This window comes from Dreissena polymorpha, chromosome 3, assembly GCF_020536995.1.
Source record: "Dreissena polymorpha isolate Duluth1 chromosome 3, UMN_Dpol_1.0, whole genome shotgun sequence".
In the NCBI taxonomy this organism is placed as follows: domain Eukaryota; kingdom Metazoa; phylum Mollusca; class Bivalvia; order Myida; family Dreissenidae; genus Dreissena; species Dreissena polymorpha.
In genome coordinates, this window is record NC_068357.1 from 30,792,790 (window position 1) to 30,815,097 (window position 22,308).

The 22,308-nt window shown below is 32.6% G+C and overlaps 1 protein-coding gene across 1 annotated transcript in view; it reads left to right on the forward strand.

Annotated features, from left to right (window-relative positions):
- The window catches only part of LOC127873612 (uncharacterized), a 29,074-nt gene extending 7,510 nt beyond the window's left edge, over positions 1 to 21,564 (forward strand). The window contains exon 4 of the mRNA XM_052417487.1: positions 13,314 to 21,564. Within this exon, the coding sequence (XP_052273447.1) occupies positions 13,314 to 15,790 (2,477 nt within the window). The 3' untranslated portion in view covers positions 15,791 to 21,564. The remainder of the gene's footprint in view (positions 1 to 13,313) is intronic.
- The last annotated feature ends 744 nt before the right edge of the window (positions 21,565 to 22,308 follow it).

A 22,308-nucleotide genomic window follows, 5' to 3' on the forward strand; every position in this document is an offset into this window, starting at 1 on the left:
TTATATTGTTCTGCATTTTATGGTGAAAATTAGAATAAAGCCAGTCCTTGTAACATTTCTGTGTAGATGATATTGTTTGGAGAAATGTTTACGTTTTATCTGCGCGTTTTAGTTTCTTACACAAGACAAGCGAGTTATTGTCAACATATTAACGCGGAACGTCTCTTGTAAAAGCTTAATGTAAACAGTCGCATCATGGAAATGAACGCTATGCTAAAGATAATTAGAGTACATAATGACAAATTGAGACATTAGATTTCAAATGTGATTGTTTGTTTGGCGCAAATATTCTTTATGCTGATCTCGCTGTCGATAATTTGTTTAATTAAGGTTAAAGTAACAGCGTTCAATATAATATTTTAATGTCGTTCAACAGTGTTCATAAAGTAATTAATATGACTTTCAAACTGAAATTAAAAAATAGCGTTTGGAGCTATGCATATTTTTTAATATTTTGATTCTGTGTAATTTCAATTCGGGGGCATTATACAGCAGTCTATTAGCTTTGTTTGAAATGTCAATTATTGCTTATAGTATGTGTGAACTTAATACTTGGTTTCATAATGAAGTCGCTTGCGTATTGCTTTATTTAAATAATATATTGATTCCATAAATCCTTATTCATAAAACGCTGATTCCTGTTCTGTATTTTACCCAAATACAAGCGTTCCTTCAACACCGATGTTTGTTGTGCAGCTCCTTTTGTGATCGTAATATACTAAAAGATTCCCTTAACGAATTCCATGTGAAAGCAATAACTTAAACAAAAAATAAAGTCAAAGTTTTGCGCGTTGACACCCTCATGACCATACATTTTCGTTAAGAGCATTCCAAGCCGAATTGATTTAAACAATAAAATAGATAGGTCATCCACTATGTAAGAAAGAATTCGACGCCAATTAACGGTCACTGTTTTAACTTAATCTTTTTACCGGCTTCTCTCCAGTTGATGGGGGTTCCCGCCATTTGTTAAAGTCTCATGTAGTCTCCAACCTAAAAGCAAAACACTAAATTTGTAGTATACAAGAATGTCTTCCCTACCACGTGCACACAGAAATCTTCAAAAATAAAGTCATGGCAAGTGTCATACAGAGAATTGTGTCTTCAAAAAAATGAAGTTCCATTTAAAGAGGGTATAGCATTTAACATCAAAAGTATTTAGTATACTGTAACCTTGTCAAATAATATTTAATTCAAACGAATGCACATTATAATAGCATGTAGTAAAAATATTGCTATGTCTTTCGAATGTGTCAATACATATATGATTAGATTTCTGTAAGGGCTTGATCCAGTGAATCTATTATAAACAGCATTTGGTGCTATAAAATACTTTTAATTTATTTAATTGTCTGTAATATCAATGCAGTGGCATTATTCTTCAATTAAACATCAGTGTTAACAAGAGTGCCAAACTGTCACAAGATACGCCCGTTTTAAATAAAATGCCGGCTGATAATTTCCTCAAAATCATGGAAAGCACGAACAAAAACCGGCGAAACAAGTGTAACATGATATTACAACTAATGGACTAGGGTAAAAGACACAATGGTGATTGTTTTTAACGCACTAAGTGACCCTGTGACCTATTGTTTGCCCCGGCATGACCCATATCTGGTGACATATTTTTAATCTTAATTTTCTAATTTTTATATCAAGATCATTATAATAAATGACACTTAATACTATATGTTTTATTGTAACCAGGCTCTGTCCGTCTGGTAGTATTTATTGTCGGACCATCATGAAACTTGGTCAGAAAAGTTCGAAAATGGTTCCATTTGCTAGAAAAACGTGGCCATCAGGGAGTGGGGCATTTTTCCTTATTTGGCTATGTATTGCTTTAGTAAAACTTGTTAACACTTTAGAGGCCACTTTTATTGTTCGATCTTCATGAAACTTGGTCAGAAGATTTTGCCCAATATTAATTTGGACGAGTTTGAAAAAGATTCCGGTTGGTTGAAAAACATGGCCCCAGAGAGTTTTTCCTTATATGTCTATAGTAAAACCTTGTTAACACTTTAGAGGCTACATTTTATTCTGATGATGATTGGTTTGTGTTTAACAACAGTCCAATATCATAAAACTTGGTCAGAAGATTTGTCCCAATGATATCTTGGATGAGTTCGAAAATAGTTCAGGTTGGTTGAAAAACATGGCAGCCTGGGGGCAGAGCAGTTTTCCTTATATGGCTCAAGTACAAACAATATACGGTCTAAATCACATCAGTGCCCAAGATAATTATTTTGAAAATAGAGTTTTCACCAATTGATTTTGAAAAATAGGGTGATTTCATTCTTGAAATAGGGTGAATCGAGTTATAAAAATACATACCTTAACATTAGTTCTGCTTTACTTATGTTTAATCAGCACATTTGTATTAATTCAGTAAAACTGTAAACTATCAGAATTCACTTTAATAAACGGATGTTTCATCATATATTTAACCATTGAAACTGTCCATAATATAAACTTTAAAAAAATCGATCAAACGAAAGATTGGGCACTTATTGGCTCTTGCTATCTTGGTTCGAAAAAGTTTGCGATCGATTGATTGATTGATTGATTTTTATTCAGGTTTTAAAACACATAATATACAAGTTATCTTTCAAAATTACATAAAAAAATAACTAAAAGCATGTGTGAGCTTACTGCTGATCAAATCCTATGGTATAAAAACTGCCATAAAATAATATAAAATATGATTTGACAAAGAAAATGAACACAAAAGTGAAACAATATAAAAAAGTCTTAAGGAAGCGTATCACCTCAGATTAGATTTGAAGGGAACAGATCAGCAACTGCCTCACACTTAAAATATGATTTACTGTGACTATACTGGAATATAATATATTGCTTGATTATCACAGTTAAACATGTCACATATATTTGTTATCACAGATTTTCAGCACAGACTAGTAATTTGATATATTATAGAAACAAATTAACAACTTTAGGGAACACTTAGTATGTAAAAAGAAATAACTTGGATAATATAGTGTAAAAACCTAGGATCGCCCATGAAAGCTCAAAAGCTTATTTCCAATGGGGTCCAGTTTAGGTTATACTTACTATGATATAATCCTGTGAGAAAGTTACACAATATGAACAACTGATCAACTGATATTTTGGCGCAACAATCGAGCACGTATTTCGACCATTCTTGGACATTATTATTAGGCATCGTAATAGAAACTGAAACGCTTTACAAATACATGCACAAGGAACAACGGATTCAGTTAGATTGAAAATGGTGTATGTCGTCGTAAATAATTTGGTCAGACGCTTTATTTAACTATGAAATCTAGTCCGCAAATCGTTTGAATAACTTAGACTGTCTTCCTGTCACCAAGAAGTCACCAAGCTTACATACAATACGTTCAAAATTACAAGTGTTTTAACTAGCGTCTCGGATAAAGCATTTGACTCCCACGCAGAAAAGTCTGTTCAAACCCTAAATTCAGCCAAATTTATTTTCAATATTTTTATCTCAAATAGATTTCAAGTTATAAAGAGCTACTTAAATAAACGTCAACATTTTTTTAAATACCAATCCCCTTATGTTTAGTATCCTTTGGCCATCTAATGTGGCACAAGTGGCCTACACAATGAATCTCATAACATACCTGAACGTCTTAGTCTATTGTGAAAATGGCTGTTCATAAAAGTCGTTAAATTTGTATTATTTGTATTATTATTATTATTATTATTATTATACTTTTTAGCAATCCTATATTGGCTGCAATTGATGAATATCATATTCTTGGATTTTAAACGAGTATTAATTACTGTTTATATTGAACGCTCTCTAAGTTTAAATTCTATAGAAAAATATGCAACACATCTACGTTATCTTTATGTTTAAGAAATCTCCAGGTGCTGCATTTGCTCACCTTTATCTTAATTCAAGTCTAAAAAACGAGTTCGAATTATTAACAACAGAACAGTACAAAATAGTTTATTTTTGACTTAAGCATGCGAAGCTCATCGTCGTTAACATACATATACACGAATAACAGCAATCGTTGAAGTACACAAAAAACACATCATTTTAAGGAACAATTAATCTAAATAAACACGAAATAAACATATTTCGTGAACATATTTCATGTAAATGGCACTTGGATGGGTTTAATAAACAGTGATCACACAATGGTGTGCGTATAGTTTTACAAATATAGCAAAACTTGCATAATTCTGACCTTATTTTCTTTTTAGAAAATGTACTACTATTTAACACTACATATATATGACATTTTCTCTTATTTAAAGCATTTTAAACTAAACACGGCTAGCTTTCTTAATACAATTTTATTGACACTATAAAGAAGTTTAATAAACTTGAACATATTTGGCCGGATTCTATAATATTTCGGAAATAATTCATTCTCGATGCCATTTAGGTTACATAATATACATTTGCGTTGGTCTCTGTCAATGTTCTGGTGTCTTAAGTATATTTGTTTTGAGAACGTTTTATGGCAACGGCAGAGGGTGCTAAAATGTAAGAAAAATATTTAAACTAGATTTAAAATATATATTGATTTAATATGCTGCAATTCATACATATCTTAAAGAAATGTTGAAATCGCATGATAGAAAGTATTAAGATTAATTTGAGTTTAATGCGCTAGTTTTCGTTATATTGTTCTGCATTTTATGGTGAAAATTAGAATAAAGCCAGTCCTTGTAACATTTCTGTGTAGATGATATTGTTTGGAGAAATGTTTACGTTTTATCTGCGCGTTTTAGTTTCTTACACAAGACAAGCGAGTTATTGTCAACATATTAACGCGGAACGTCTCTTGTAAAAGCTTAATGTAAACAGTCGCATCATGGAAATGAACGCTATGCTAAAGATAATTAGAGTACATAATGACAAATTGAGACATTAGATTTCAAATGTGATTGTTTGTTTGGCGCAAATATTCTTTATGCTGATCTCGCTGTCGATAATTTGTTTAATTAAGGTTAAAGTAACAGCGTTCAATATAATATTTTAATGTCGTTCAACAGTGTTCATAAAGTAATTAATATGACTTTCAAACTGAAATTAAAAAATAGCGTTTGGAGCTATGCATATTTTTTAATATTTTGATTCTGTGTAATTTCAATTCGGGGGCATTATACAGCAGTCTATTAGCTTTGTTTGAAATGTCAATTATTGCTTATAGTATGTGTGAACTTAATACTTGGTTTCATAATGAAGTCGCTTGCGTATTGCTTTATTTAAATAATATATTGATTCCATAAATCCTTATTCATAAAACGCTGATTCCTGTTCTGTATTTTACCCAAATACAAGCGTTCCTTCAACACCGATGTTTGTTGTGCAGCTCCTTTTGTGATCGTAATATACTAAAAGATTCCCTTAACGAATTCCATGTGAAAGCAATAACTTAAACAAAAAATAAAGTCAAAGTTTTGCGCGTTGACACCCTCATGACCATACATTTTCGTTAAGAGCATTCCAAGCCGAATTGATTTAAACAATAAAATAGATAGGTCATCCACTATGTAAGAAAGAATTCGACGCCAATTAACGGTCACTGTTTTAACTTAATCTTTTTACCGGCTTCTCTCCAGTTGATGGGGGTTCCCGCCATTTGTTAAAGTCTCATGTAGTCTCCAACCTAAAAGCAAAACACTAAATTTGTAGTATACAAGAATGTCTCTCCTACCACGTGCACACAGAAATCTTCAAAAATAAAGTCATGGCAAGTGTCATACAGAGAATTGTGTCTTCAAAAAAATGAAGTTCCATTTAAAGAGGGTATAGCATTTAACATCAAAAGTATTTAGTATACTGTAACCTTGTCAAATAATATTTAATTCAAACGAATGCACATTATAATAGCATGTAGTAAAAATATTGCTATGTCTTTCGAATGTGTCAATACATATATGATTAGATTTCTGTAAGGGCTTGATCCAGTGAATCTATTATAAACAGCATTTGGTGCTATAAAATACTTTTAATTTATTTAATTGTCTGTAATATCAATGCAGTGGCATTATTCTTCAATTAAACATCAGTGTTAACAAGAGTGCCAAACTGTCACAAGATACGCCCGTTTTAAATAAAATGCCGGCTGATAATTTCCTCAAAATCATGGAAAGCACGAACAAAAACCGGCGAAACAAGTGTAACATGATATTACAACTAATGGACTAGGGTAAAAGACACAATGGTGATTGTTTTTAACGCACTAAGTGACCCTGTGACCTATTGTTTGCCCCGGCATGACCCATATCTGGTGACATATTTTTAATCTTAATTTTCTAATTTTTATATCAAGATCATTATAATAAATGACACTTAATACTATATGTTTTATTGTAACCAGGCTCTGTCCGTCTGGTAGTATTTATTGTCGGACCATCATGAAACTTGGTCAGAAAAGTTCGAAAATGGTTCCATTTGCTAGAAAAACGTGGCCATCAGGGAGTGGGGCATTTTTCCTTATTTGGCTATGTATTGCTTTAGTAAAACTTGTTAACACTTTAGAGGCCACTTTTATTGTTCGATCTTCATGAAACTTGGTCAGAAGATTTTGCCCAATATTAATTTGGACGAGTTTGAAAAAGATTCCGGTTGGTTGAAAAACATGGCCCCAGAGAGTTTTTCCTTATATGTCTATAGTAAAACCTTGTTAACACTTTAGAGGCTACATTTTATTCTGATGATGATTGGTTTGTGTTTAACAACAGTCCAATATCATAAAACTTGGTCAGAAGATTTGTCCCAATGATATCTTGGATGAGTTCGAAAATAGTTCAGGTTGGTTGAAAAACATGGCAGCCTGGGGGCAGAGCAGTTTTCCTTATATGGCTCAAGTACAAACAATATACGGTCTAAATCACATCAGTGCCCAAGATAATTATTTTGAAAATAGAGTTTTCACCAATTGATTTTGAAAAATAGGGTGATTTCATTCTTGAAATAGGGTGAATCGAGTTATAAAAATACATACCTTAACATTAGTTCTGCTTTACTTATGTTTAATCAGCACATTTGTATTAATTCAGTAAAACTGTAAACTATCAGAATTCACTTTAATAAACGGATGTTTCATCATATATTTAACCATTGAAACTGTCCATAATATAAACTTTAAAAAAATCGATCAAACGAAAGATTGGGCACTTATTGGCTCTTGCTATCTTGGTTCGAAAAAGTTTGCGATCGATTGATTGATTGATTGATTTTTATTCAGGTTTTAAAACACATAATATACAAGTTATCTTTCAAAATTACATAAAAAAATAACTAAAAGCATGTGTGAGCTTACTGCTGATCAAATCCTATGGTATAAAAACTGCCATAAAATAATATAAAATATGATTTGACAAAGAAAATGAACACAAAAGTGAAACAATATAAAAAAGTCTTAAGGAAGCGTATCACCTCAGATTAGATTTGAAGGGAACAGATCAGCAACTGCCTCACACTTAAAATATGATTTACTGTGACTATACTGGAATATAATATATTGCTTGATTATCACAGTTAAACATGTCACATATATTTGTTATCACAGATTTTCAGCACAGACTAGTAATTTGATATATTATAGAAACAAATTAACAACTTTAGGGAACACTTAGTATGTAAAAAGAAATAACTTGGATAATATAGTGTAAAAACCTAGGATCGCCCATGAAAGCTCAAAAGCTTATTTCCAATGGGGTCCAGTTTAGGTTATACTTACTATGATATAATCCTGTGAGAAAGTTACACAATATGAACAACTGATCAACTGATATTTTGGCGCAACAATCGAGCACGTATTTCGACCATTCTTGGACATTATTATTAGGCATCGTAATAGAAACTGAAACGCTTTACAAATACATGCACAAGGAACAACGGATTCAGTTAGATTGAAAATGGTGTATGTCGTCGTAAATAATTTGGTCAGACGCTTTATTTAACTATGAAATCTAGTCCGCAAATCGTTTGAATAACTTAGACTGTCTTCCTGTCACCAAGAAGTCACCAAGCTTACATACAATACGTTCAAAATTACAAGTGTTTTAACTAGCGTCTCGGATAAAGCATTTGACTCCCACGCAGAAAAGTCTGTTCAAACCCTAAATTCAGCCAAATTTATTTTCAATATTTTTATCTCAAATAGATTTCAAGTTATAAAGAGCTACTTAAATAAACGTCAACATTTTTTTAAATACCAATCCCCTTATGTTTAGTATCCTTTGGCCATCTAATGTGGCACAAGTGGCCTACACAATGAATCTCATAACATACCTGAACGTCTTAGTCTATTGTGAAAATGGCTGTTCATAAAAGTCGTTAAATTTGTATTATTTGTATTATTATTATTATTATTATTATTATACTTTTTAGCAATCCTATATTGGCTGCAATTGATGAATATCATATTCTTGGATTTTAAACGAGTATTAATTACTGTTTATATTGAACGCTCTCTAAGTTTAAATTCTATAGAAAAATATGCAACACATCTACGTTATCTTTATGTTTAAGAAATCTCCAGGTGCTGCATTTGCTCACCTTTATCTTAATTCAAGTCTAAAAAACGAGTTCGAATTATTAACAACAGAACAGTACAAAATAGTTTATTTTTGACTTAAGCATGCGAAGCTCATCGTCGTTAACATACATATACACGAATAACAGCAATCGTTGAAGTACACAAAAAACACATCATTTTAAGGAACAATTAATCTAAATAAACACGAAATAAACATATTTCGTGAACATATTTCATGTAAATGGCACTTGGATGGGTTTAATAAACAGTGATCACACAATGGTGTGCGTATAGTTTTACAAATATAGCAAAACTTGCATAATTCTGACCTTATTTTCTTTTTAGAAAATGTACTACTATTTAACACTACATATATATGACATTTTCTCTTATTTAAAGCATTTTAAACTAAACACGGCTAGCTTTCTTAATACAATTTTATTGACACTATAAAGAAGTTTAATAAACTTGAACATATTTGGCCGGATTCTATAATATTTCGGAAATAATTCATTCTCGATGCCATTTAGGTTACATAATATACATTTGCGTTGGTCTCTGTCAATGTTCTGGTGTCTTAAGTATATTTGTTTTGAGAACGTTTTATGGCAACGGCAGAGGGTGCTAAAATGTAAGAAAAATATTTAAACTAGATTTAAAATATATATTGATTTAATATGCTGCAATTCATACATATCTTAAAGAAATGTTGAAATCGCATGATAGAAAGTATTAAGATTAATTTGAGTTTAATGCGCTAGTTTTCGTTATATTGTTCTGCATTTTATGGTGAAAATTAGAATAAAGCCAGTCCTTGTAACATTTCTGTGTAGATGATATTGTTTGGAGAAATGTTTACGTTTTATCTGCGCGTTTTAGTTTCTTACACAAGACAAGCGAGTTATTGTCAACATATTAACGCGGAACGTCTCTTGTAAAAGCTTAATGTAAACAGTCGCATCATGGAAATGAACGCTATGCTAAAGATAATTAGAGTACATAATGACAAATTGAGACATTAGATTTCAAATGTGATTGTTTGTTTGGCGCAAATATTCTTTATGCTGATCTCGCTGTCGATAATTTGTTTAATTAAGGTTAAAGTAACAGCGTTCAATATAATATTTTAATGTCGTTCAACAGTGTTCATAAAGTAATTAATATGACTTTCAAACTGAAATTAAAAAATAGCGTTTGGAGCTATGCATATTTTTTAATATTTTGATTCTGTGTAATTTCAATTCGGGGGCATTATACAGCAGTCTATTAGCTTTGTTTGAAATGTCAATTATTGCTTATAGTATGTGTGAACTTAATACTTGGTTTCATAATGAAGTCGCTTGCGTATTGCTTTATTTAAATAATATATTGATTCCATAAATCCTTATTCATAAAACGCTGATTCCTGTTCTGTATTTTACCCAAATACAAGCGTTCCTTCAACACCGATGTTTGTTGTGCAGCTCCTTTTGTGATCGTAATATACTAAAAGATTCCCTTAACGAATTCCATGTGAAAGCAATAACTTAAACAAAAAATAAAGTCAAAGTTTTGCGCGTTGACACCCTCATGACCATACATTTTCGTTAAGAGCATTCCAAGCCGAATTGATTTAAACAATAAAATAGATAGGTCATCCACTATGTAAGAAAGAATTCGACGCCAATTAACGGTCACTGTTTTAACTTAATCTTTTTACCGGCTTCTCTCCAGTTGATGGGGGTTCCCGCCATTTGTTAAAGTCTCATGTAGTCTCCAACCTAAAAGCAAAACACTAAATTTGTAGTATACAAGAATGTCTTCCCTACCACGTGCACACAGAAATCTTCAAAAATAAAGTCATGGCAAGTGTCATACAGAGAATTGTGTCTTCAAAAAAATGAAGTTCCATTTAAAGAGGGTATAGCATTTAACATCAAAAGTATTTAGTATACTGTAACCTTGTCAAATAATATTTAATTCAAACGAATGCACATTATAATAGCATGTAGTAAAAATATTGCTATGTCTTTCGAATGTGTCAATACATATATGATTAGATTTCTCTAAGGGCTTGATCCAGTGAATCTATTATAAACAGCATTTGGTGCTATAAAATACTTTTAATTTATTTAATTGTCTGTAATATCAATGCAGTGGCATTATTCTTCAATTAAACATCAGTGTTAACAAGAGTGCCAAACTGTCACAAGATACGCCCGTTTTAAATAAAATGCCGGCTGATAATTTCCTCAAAATCATGGAAAGCACGAACAAAAACCGGCGAAACAAGTGTAACATGATATTACAACTAATGGACTAGGGTAAAAGACACAATGGTGATTGTTTTTAACGCACTAAGTGACCCTGTGACCTATTGTTTGCCCCGGCATGACCCATATCTGGTGACATATTTTTAATCTTAATTTTCTAATTTTTATATCAAGATCATTATAATAAATGACACTTAATACTATATGTTTTATTGTAACCAGGCTCTGTCCGTCTGGTAGTATTTATTGTCGGACCATCATGAAACTTGGTCAGAAAAGTTCGAAAATGGTTCTATTTGCTAGAAAAACGTGGCCATCAGGGAGTGGGGCATTTTTCCTTATTTGGCTATGTATTGCTTTAGTAAAACTTGTTAACACTTTAGAGGCCACTTTTATTGTTCGATCTTCATGAAACTTGGTCAGAAGATTTTGCCCAATATTAATTTGGACGAGTTTGAAAAAGATTCCGGTTGGTTGAAAAACATGGCCCCAGAGAGTTTTTCCTTATATGTCTATAGTAAAACCTTGTTAACACTTTAGAGGCTACATTTTATTCTGATGATGATTGGTTTGTGTTTAACAACAGTCCAATATCATAAAACTTGGTCAGAAGATTTGTCCCAATGATATCTTGGATGAGTTCGAAAATAGTTCAGGTTGGTTGAAAAACATGGCAGCCTGGGGGCAGAGCAGTTTTCCTTATATGGCTCAAGTACAAACAATATACGGTCTAAATCACATCAGTGCCCAAGATAATTATTTTGAAAATAGAGTTTTCACCAATTGATTTTGAAAAATAGGGTGATTTCATTCTTGAAATAGGGTGAATCGAGTTATAAAAATACATACCTTAACATTAGTTCTGCTTTACTTATGTTTAATCAGCACATTTGTATTAATTCAGTAAAACTGTAAACTATCAGAATTCACTTTAATAAACGGATGTTTCATCATATATTTAACCATTGAAACTGTCCATAATATAAACTTTAAAAAAATCGATCAAACGAAAGATTGGGCACTTATTGGCTCTTGCTATCTTGGTTCGAAAAAGTTTGCGATCGATTGATTGATTGATTGATTTTTATTCAGGTTTTAAAACACATAATATACAAGTTATCTTTCAAAATTACATAAAAAAATAACTAAAAGCATGTGTGAGCTTACTGCTGATCAAATCCTATGGTATAAAAACTGCCATAAAATAATATAAAATATGATTTGACAAAGAAAATGAACACAAAAGTGAAACAATATAAAAAAGTCTTAAGGAAGCGTATCACCTCAGATTAGATTTGAAGGGAACAGATCAGCAACTGCCTCACACTTAAAATATGATTTACTGTGACTATACTGGAATATAATATATTGCTTGATTATCACAGTTAAACATGTCACATATATTTGTTATCACAGATTTTCAGCACAGACTAGTAATTTGATATATAATAGAAACAAATTAACAACTTTAGGGAACACTTAGTATGTAAAAAGAAATAACTTGGATAATATAGTGTAAAAACCTAGGATCGCCCATGAAAGCTCAAAAGCTTATTTCCAATGGGGTCCAGTTTAGGTTATACTTACTATGATATAATCCTGTGAGAAAGTTACACAATATGAACAACTGATCAACTGATATTTTGGCGCAACAATCGAGCACGTATTTCGACCATTCTTGGACATTATTATTAGGCATCGTAATAGAAACTGAAACGCTTTACAAATACATGCACAAGGAACAACGGATTCAGTTAGATTGAAAATGGTGTATGTCGTCGTAAATAATTTGGTCAGACGCTTTATTTAACTATGAAATCTAGTCCGCAAATCGTTTGAATAACTTAGACTGTCTTCCTGCTCTGTCATCTAAGCGCTTGCTTAATTAAAGTGTCGCCGCGTTACGATACTAATTCCAAAGAAATAATACCGAAAATGAGCAAGCACTTGATTGAAGCTATTGTTGTATATGCATAAAATTTGATGCATTTGCGTAAAAAACAAATTAGTTGCGTTTTCAGTACGCATGATATTGTATTTCTTTGCGTTTTTAAACATTTAAATAGGGTGAAAAACGAAGATACGCAGCTTTTCTGGGGCACAGTTAAATGCATGCATATTATGACATTCATTATCTTCATGCATTTAATTCTGATAAAATATATATATAGTACAATATCGAAAAATAAATTGATGTTTTTTTCCTTTCTGCGGATGATTGGTTGGGTTGGTGATTAACAGCAACAAACATGTTTTCTGCTATCTTAATACATGAAGTCTTTATTAAATATTTTAGAAGTTTTATTTAGTAAATATTATTTGGCAGAATATTACTTATGTGAGATCAAACTGTTTATAACTTTAATTGTTTGACCTCCAATCTTGAATGCACTCTTAATTTCTCCTTCTTACCCATTAAGCCAAATGCATAACAGTACAAAACGATACACATCTCTGAGTGATCTTGTTGTTCTACCCTTAGATCAGCTGCTTGGAGATTGTTCTATTTTTAGATCAGTCACCTGATGGGATACTCTGTTTGTTTCAGGCTTTATGATAGATCAGTTTCCGAGTGATCCTAAACAGCTTGATGCCCAGTCTGCTGAAATTTTTGCCAAAGCTCTTAAAGATGGCTCCGAAAGAGTGAAAAATATCCGCCTTATGGTCGTTGGCATGTTTGAGGTGGGAAAAACGTCCCTTGCTAACAATCTGATCAAAGATTTAAGGGATGGAAATGTAATTCCCGTCAGCACCGAAGGTATTGACCTGCGCAGATGTCAACTAATGACAAATGGGGATTGGCGTTTAGATAAAGAACACAAATCAGCAAAATATAAGGAAAGGTATATAACGGCTTTAAAGAAAGCATTAGAAAGTAAGGAAATAAATGTGCCTTTGACTACACCGAATACCATAGACGTGCCCGAGGAAAAAGAAATTGAAGTCGACAATTTGATAACTGAAGAAAAACCAGTTTCTTTGGAAACAATAAGTCGACATGTTGAAAAACATAAAGATGATGCAGGGACAAAAGATTATTTGCCTCTGGTTCACGATATACTGAATTTCAACGGGCATGAAAATGACCAACCACAGGTCCCTGTGGAACAAAAAACAAACACTACTGTATCAGTTTGGGATTTTGCAGGACAGACGCTTTACTATTCTACTCACCAGTTTTTCCTAAATAAGAGGTCTATATACCTTGTTCTAATGGACATGACAAAGAGTTTGAATGAAAAGGTTAAAGAAGAAGAACTTAGTGGAACATGGTGTGGATTGAATCAGGAGTGTACCTATTTAGATGTATTTAAGTTTTGGCTGAATGCAATCCACATGTACAGCGGATATAAATCCATGTCAAGCGAAATCAATCCGACCGTTATTTTAGTCGGTACACGTAAAGACGAAATGAAAGGGACAGACGATGACAAAGAGATTCAGAAAGACAAGTTCTTTGAACTTGCACTTAGGCCATTTGAACGATCATCGATCGTACAACATATTCATAACAAGAAATTTCTGGTGAATAATTTATCTCCGAAGGATTCTGTTTTTGATGAGATACGAAAGGAAATTGTATGTTTGGCAAAAGGGCAAGATTATTGGGGTGAAATATATCCTGTTAGATGGATCCAGATGGAACAGTTGTTTGACAGACTAAGAGACAGCGGAGAACAAGTAATGAATATGGAAGCAATTAATGAGGCGAATCAGTCCCATATTTACCCACTAAATGAAAAAGAACTTTCCCTGTTTTTGAAAATTCAGCACAGGCATGGCAATATCCTGTATTTCGACACAGAACATCTAAAGCATTTGGTTGTTCTTGCTCCTCAATGGATCATTGAGGTATTCAAGTGTTTTATCACGCATAAAAGAAATAAAAACCCAAAACTGTCAGAATATTGGAGAACATATGAAGATCTGGCTATTCTCAAACCAGAAGTTTTCAATGAAATTATGGACAGTAGTCCAAAAGATGTTAACAAAAATAGAGACCATATTTTGGAGTACATGGAGTACCTTGATGTTATGGCTAAGCCCTTAAAATCTGAGGATGCGGAGGGCACCAATGAACAATCTGATGCAGCTGGATATTTGAATCCCACATTTTTAGAATTCCATATTGTGCCATGTCGACTGAAGAACCCGCCACCTCCAATAGCCCAATTTACTGCGCCGGAACATCGCGAGAAAACACCAGTTTTATGTTTTGTATTTGTTGACAATTTCATGCCACCATCGTTTTTCCACAGACTTGTTGCTGGATGTATTCGCACTTGGTGCATCAGCAAAGAAAATGGACAGTACCTGTTGTTCAATGGACTTGCTGTGTTTGAAATTGGTGCAACACGCTTTTTGACAATCTGGTACAAAGATCACATTATTTATGCAAGAATATCTTCTTGTTCCAAAGAATGTACACTTGAACTCGAGTTCAAGTTGTGTGAAGAAGTTCGAATTAAACTCAGAGAAAGTTTGCTTAATTTTGTCGGTCAAACACTGGAGAAGCCCAGGACACCTACAGGATTTGAAGAGTACATTCAATGCCCAGACATAAAAAAAGATTCTTTGTACAATGTAGGCCTGTTCAGGTTAGCTGACTTCATGTATAATCGTGAATTAACTTGTAAAGACTGTTTGAAATGCCATGCAGTTGGAAGGGAAGAGGTAATGAGCTACTGGTATAAAGAGCAATTGGACCGCCTAGATAATGACGATGGTTTGAATGAACCAGCAGAGGAAAGTGATCTATTGAGTGTTGCCAAATTCATTGATAAAGAATTCTGGTTGTTGGGTATTCAACTTGATTTAAAAGATGCCGAAATGAACAAACTGTATGAAGACTGTGACGGACGAAAGAACCGTCGTACATTCGTTTTCAAGTATATGGTAATGTGGCAGAAAAAGAAAGGAGAGAAGGCAACTCGGCAACGTCTCAACAGGGCAATACACGCTGCGCGTCTGAATTTCTCAAATGATGAAATAACCCCAGTTACCTTTGATGCAAAAAAGACTTAGCGAGAATAGTGAACATTAGGAATGTTCTATGTTGTATTTTCATGTGAAAACTATGTGTTACTAGGAGTTTAAGTTGACGGCGTGTTTGTAGTATCGGATTGCATGTTTATATTACTGGTTCACTGACAATATATTGTTTGTTAATGGATTACGTATGGTGTTAGACGCTAGAGGGCTAGTACGCTTTCAAATAAGTATTTAAATAGTAAATTCTTAATTAAATGCAAAACTGTACCCATCAGGAGCTCACACGTCGCCAAAGTTCGTACTCGCCCAACCTTTGTCTTTTAACAATGCGTATTTAAGAAAAAACAGAGTACGAAAATGAATATGTTATGAAATAATTTTATTAATTAGTTGAATTCATATTCGCTTTGTTATTGAGCTGAAGACAGCCGTATTGGCCTGAGGCCGCAGGACAATACGACTGTCTGAAGCTCAATAACAAAGCCAAAATGAATTCAACTAATTAATGACAATTTTATCAATTAACTTTATAATATTATTCAGCAAAAAAAGCTTGCATTTCACTTTTGAATTACAGGTTTTTGCTTTTGAATGAAGTTTTGAAAAGTAGCAAAATTTCTGTTCTATACAACTTTTTTCCCCTGTTTATATTCCCATGCAAAATGCTTTGAAAATTGTATATACACCAAAATACCTTTTAAGAGATATCTTGTTAATTTAAAACGAAAATTGAATATTGTTTCAAGAGGAAACAAATGTCCCATGAATTTAATTTCAGAATAATAATTATTATTTCATTAATAGTGTACTATGAAGGCGATATTACTGATAAAGCATTGGAACAATAGCATTTAAACGTAGTATTTGACGAAAGATGCTTTCAAGACATTACATGATGCAGGAACACAATTTGACTGGTCGCGAAATTATGCAAAATTTACCTGAATAACATTTCAGCAACACTGGATCCACTACCGTTGTTTTTAATACAACTCAGAAAGACAATAAGGATTGAAAACTTACTTATTGTCATTAGGAATTACATTTGTAATGTGTTAATTCTCCATAATTTCGAATTAGTTTTGCTTTCGGCGCTAATTGTAGCTTGAAAATATTCAAAGTTGATATGTATGTATATATGCTGATATAGTGAACCTTACTGTTGTGGTTACACTGCACTATTGTTATTTTCGCAAACGGGAGCTTAATATATAAGCGGCTGAGTGCTTAGGGCAAACTGCAATGTTATATTTTTACAGACTTAAACTTTTGCACCCAAACTAAGCAAACAACTTCAAAATTGTCGAAATTTTAGATTCTCATTTAAGGTCCAATCGGGAACCCTCGGACAAATCCGCCATAATGGCGATCGTCTCTCGGGTGTATTTGGTGGAAGGATATGTCTAACGCCTCTAAGCGAAAGATATTATCCCGAAAATATAGTTCTCAATGTCAATACTGGCATCTTTAAATGTTTACAAGTTTGTAATTATGTCGTGGGATTTCAGATGTACACTTATTATTGTTTAATGAATGTAATCTTGAAACAGACAAGCTACAAAAACACATTTTAATTTTTCTTATTTACGTGGGGTTTGAACAGTGGGGGCCGCCATCTTCTTTTGAAAGGTAGTTCTAATATGACGTCCGCCTTCGTACATCAGAGAGACGGTGTGGTGTAGCCCACTGTTCGAAGCATTCATATTGATATGAGGCCGAGTTTTTCTTGGTTTCTGATTGACTGAATATCGTATTGGCCGACCTTTTTCCGTATTGGCCGTGTTTTTCCATATTGGCCGCCTTTTTCTCGTATAAGGTGAGTTTCGAGCTTTATTGGCGAGACTCAACTTGTATTAGGCGAACAAATTGAACGCATTCTCGTCTTATATTATAAAGTTAATTAATAATGTGTTTTATAATTGTTTAATTGAGTAATATGACCACGAACGATGATATTTACTTTCGAAACTTAAATATTACAAATCGCGTGAACTGCAAGGGACAAGTTGTTGACTGAAGTTTGGGTTGTTCTATCGCGATATATATTGAATGCAGATTATTATTAGTTTTTGCACCGCATGTGTGAATTTTATTTGGACTTTTTTTGTAAAAAATAAATGTAAAAAGAACACAAATATTTCTACGTTACATTGTAAATATTTGTTCCTCGCCAGCGTGTGTTAATGTAAATTTGCTTCTTGCAGATATTTTGCGTTTAATATAAGCCTTTATGCTATAATTTAATGGTATGATTTAACATTATCATTTAGTTGTTTTGCTCTTGTTATGTTTAGATCAATGAGTTTTGTTGTTAATTGTGTGTGCATGTTAATTTTATGAATGTATTACGAAATCGATGGTATGTGTATTATTTTGACATCCTTATATATTGTGTGAAAGTAATCAGTATGTTAAAGAATGCTAGAACACAACATGAATGTTTATCCTCATATCGGGAAGTTTTGTAAATAAGTGGAGTCATTAAAGTGTTTTTGCTTGTTAACTGTCTAATTGTCATCAAATGTTTACCAGTCACTATGCACTTGTATTGTAAAACTTGCATATATCCAATAAACCTCACTTGTTGTAAAGATAAACAGGAGCATTCTGGTGGCAAACGAATAATACGCGGATATATATACTGCTTCTTTGATTGTTTTATATAGTTTGATTATATGTATACAATGTTCATAATCTTTATGCATGAGCAGTTTCATTTTATTCTCCTTAAAGCGAGATTATACGATTTTGTAAATGTGTTAAATTGTAATATATTGATAAAATATGTCGCAATAACACAAAATAGGCAATAACAATTATATTTTGAAGACGAATTTCATATAATGCACCAAAGACAAATTAGCGCCCCGAGCCGATTGTGACGAAGATATTTCGTACATATTTTCCTACAATAACCGAAGCATTCGTCTTTTTAGATAGTGTTCGTGTGACGTATAAATAGATATCGTTGCAGGAATTTTTAATGAACCGTAAAACTAAATTTAGATTCACATCGTACATGCATAATTTACATGCTGGCGAATTCGACTGTACAGACATTTTCGATTTCAGAATTAAATATCTGGCTAATTTCGCATTTTTCGACACATGTTCTTCTTAACTTTTATTTTAATTCATATTGAAATATATGTTTAATACGTATTGCACATTTTATATATATTAATCAATATTTGACAAAATCGTATACTCTCGCTTTAAATTGTATGTTGTTGGATTTTTGAATATGCTTTGAATTTACTGTCTTAGAAATAGTTTTTAATTTTGACGTGTTTTATTTATAGATTAATTGGTATTATGTATACATGAAACTTCACAAATTTATAAAGATAGAAATTAACGTTTAAGTGTGTGTATACGATAATATCAACATTTCATTTTCTCAATCAAAAAACAACACAGGTATTTGAACAAAAAAGTTATATAAAATATAAAAGAAAGCGATGAGTGCTTGTTTCAGCTTTGGCATTAAAGTAGCGGGTCCTTTGGATGGGAAATTTTATGAACATACGTTTTCAGATTTGCGGGATTACGGTCTATTTTGTTATAAAACATTAATCAAAATGTTAGATACAAATGCTAAATAAATTTCTGTCAACTTAAGTTCTTGAAAATTGCTGGGATTATTGACAACCATTCCTATGACATAGTCGTTTTATTCCAATTTAAGTCATCTTTGTTTAAGAATAAAGCTTACTGATAGAGGCGAACTTTAGGTTTGTATAGGGGAAGAATATACACCTTTTGAGCTGGCAAATGAGACCCAATTTAGCCCTCAAATCGGCCCTAAATATCGCGGTAAAGGTGCCAAACAATATATGTTATTTAGTCCCACGAAATACATAACGACCAATAATCTTAACTCTATGCCGATACTATCACGTACTCCTGTTTGTTGCAGAACCAAATGATTAAAGTGTCGTTTGAATAAATCTTAATATGCGTGTAATAGTGAGGATTTCCCCAACAGCGCAGAGGCCTTTTATATCACTTTACGAGTGAAAAGTATTTACACCTGCATTAAAACCTGTATATAAACAAAATACAGTTCAATAACCTACACTTTTAGAGCAGATGTCAACATGACCCAAACTGAACTAGATACGTGTATAATTAATATATTGTAACATGTATCTTGGAGCAGATAATGTTTTAAATGTAAAGATATCATTACTAGAAATGTAGGTGTGTACATGAGTATGTTTTATTCAAGTACGAGTAGTAATCACTATTTTAAAATTTCCTACATCCCTATGCGTTTTACAACAATGGAAATGCTTTTAAGTGTGCATTTTTATATGAAGCGAAATAATATTTATTAATGCGGATTTTAATTTATATTTTTTGGTCCTTTTGTTTGTTCACATTCATGTGTGCACTATTTTTTTCATGACTTATGTAATGTCTTTTAAATTATTTCAGTATACGACATATTATTGACATATTTGCATGTTCATGTGTACATTAACAATTAATGTTAATTCTTATGCATTATTAATGATCATGTGTTGTAGGTTGACCATGGTAGTGTGATTGATACGATGCTGAATATGTTATGTTTCCGATAATGTATTGGATAAAATTAGCTTAATATGTTTTGTTATCATATGGTATTGTGTTTCTATTAAAACGTAAGTATGTGTTTATTGTGCAAACGGTTTTAGTGTGCCATGTGCTAAATGTATACGATTGTGATTGTGTAATATAATAAATGAATTGTTTATGCCCCCGAAGAAGGGCATATAGTGAACGCATTGTCCGTCCGTCTGTCCGTCCGTCTGTCTGTCCGTCACACTTTGCGTTTAGGTTTCGAAAATGCTCATAACTTCTATGTCGCTTCAGATGTAACATTCATATTTGGAATGCATGTGTATATGGACAAGGCCTTTCCATACGCACACAAATTTTGACCCCTTTGACCTTGACATTGAACTTAGGGTCCGCGTTTAGGTTTTGAAAAATGCGTTTAGGTATCGAAAAATGCTCATAATTTCTATAAAAGCGTTTATCGGTGGGTATATGTAATCCTATGGAGACAGCTCGTGTTGGTATCATTATTTGTAAATAACATAGGGATAACTAGAGGTCACAGCTGAAGATTACTTTCTAGACTTCCCGATAACCGTTGGTCCGACGGCCAAGACCTACAGTCTTTGAGTGGGTCTTATATTCATTTAACAAAGAATTAGCACGACCGTCCGACAGCTTTTTGAATAATAACTCCTATATGTAACTGACGAAAACAAACTTATATCTGAGCAATCGAATGCACGTCCAACATAATTTGTTTCATATTTGAAGATATCCAAAGGATGTGACACTTTGACATCATCTGGGCGTATTACCCACGACAACGTTATTTCATTGAAGTCACCTTTATAACGTATGCAATTAAAAATGTAGGGTTTTTATCACAACCTTAATAAATCTCAACACATATGACAACTATGTTATTTATACAGCATAAGAGTATTAAGTGAACATTTAAAAATGGAATTCGTTTTTACTATTTGTATAGTCAGACAGCATATGATATTAATTTAAATAACCAGTATAATAATCATAATAATATACCAACATATTGTTAAATTATCTATGAATAAAAACAACAAACAAAAACACATTTGAATTAAAAGATCGCAAAAAAGACGCCACTGTTAACATAAGTATATGCATACTGTGATATTATTCTGATACATTCATTTGTTTTCGGTTAATTTGGAAAGTGGAAAGGCTGTCAAACCAAATGTCTAACGCTTTTTTTTGCTTTAGGGAAGTCTGACTTTGAGGGGGGGGTGAACAAATTTACCATGGTTTTTGTATTCTCTGTTCTTCAAATGTTATAATAATTACCCTCTAACGCTTTTCTATATGATTGCATGTGTGTGTTAATATCTTATTGTGTACCATTTTTAAACTCGATTTTATAATGCCTTTTGTATTCATGGATTATTTAAAACGTACATTGCCCATGTTTGTGTCAACTTGATACTGTTCACGATTATACTAACAGTAAACGGTCACTCATATATGTTGAACGTAAATTATTCAATTTTGAATATATGTGTATTACAATGAATATTCTATTTATGTGTATATTTATGAATATTTGATGTTGTGTAATTAATGCACACATTAACATATGGTTTCAGTTTAAGTCATAGAAGTATAAAACAATATATAAACATAAATTGCAAAGGAAAATGTTTTTAATAATTGCTTTTTAAATTTTGAGTGATTGCAGTTTTCTTAAAAAATATATTTAAGAATTCCAAAGACATTTGAATGGACCGTTGATTTAATGTATATGCATTACCTGGTGCATGTACCATGTGTAATCGCGTTTGTTTGTACGGCAAACGTTTTGAGCTCAAACAGACTGGAAGGCTTTAAGCGTTTGCGCTCGACCGTCCGCCCATGCATACGTTCATACGTACGTCACTTTTCTTGTGTTTTACACTCGTCCTTCAGTTCTGGGTGGATCTCGCTTTAAAAACAAATTAGGATGACCTCAATGTGTATATAATCGGAAA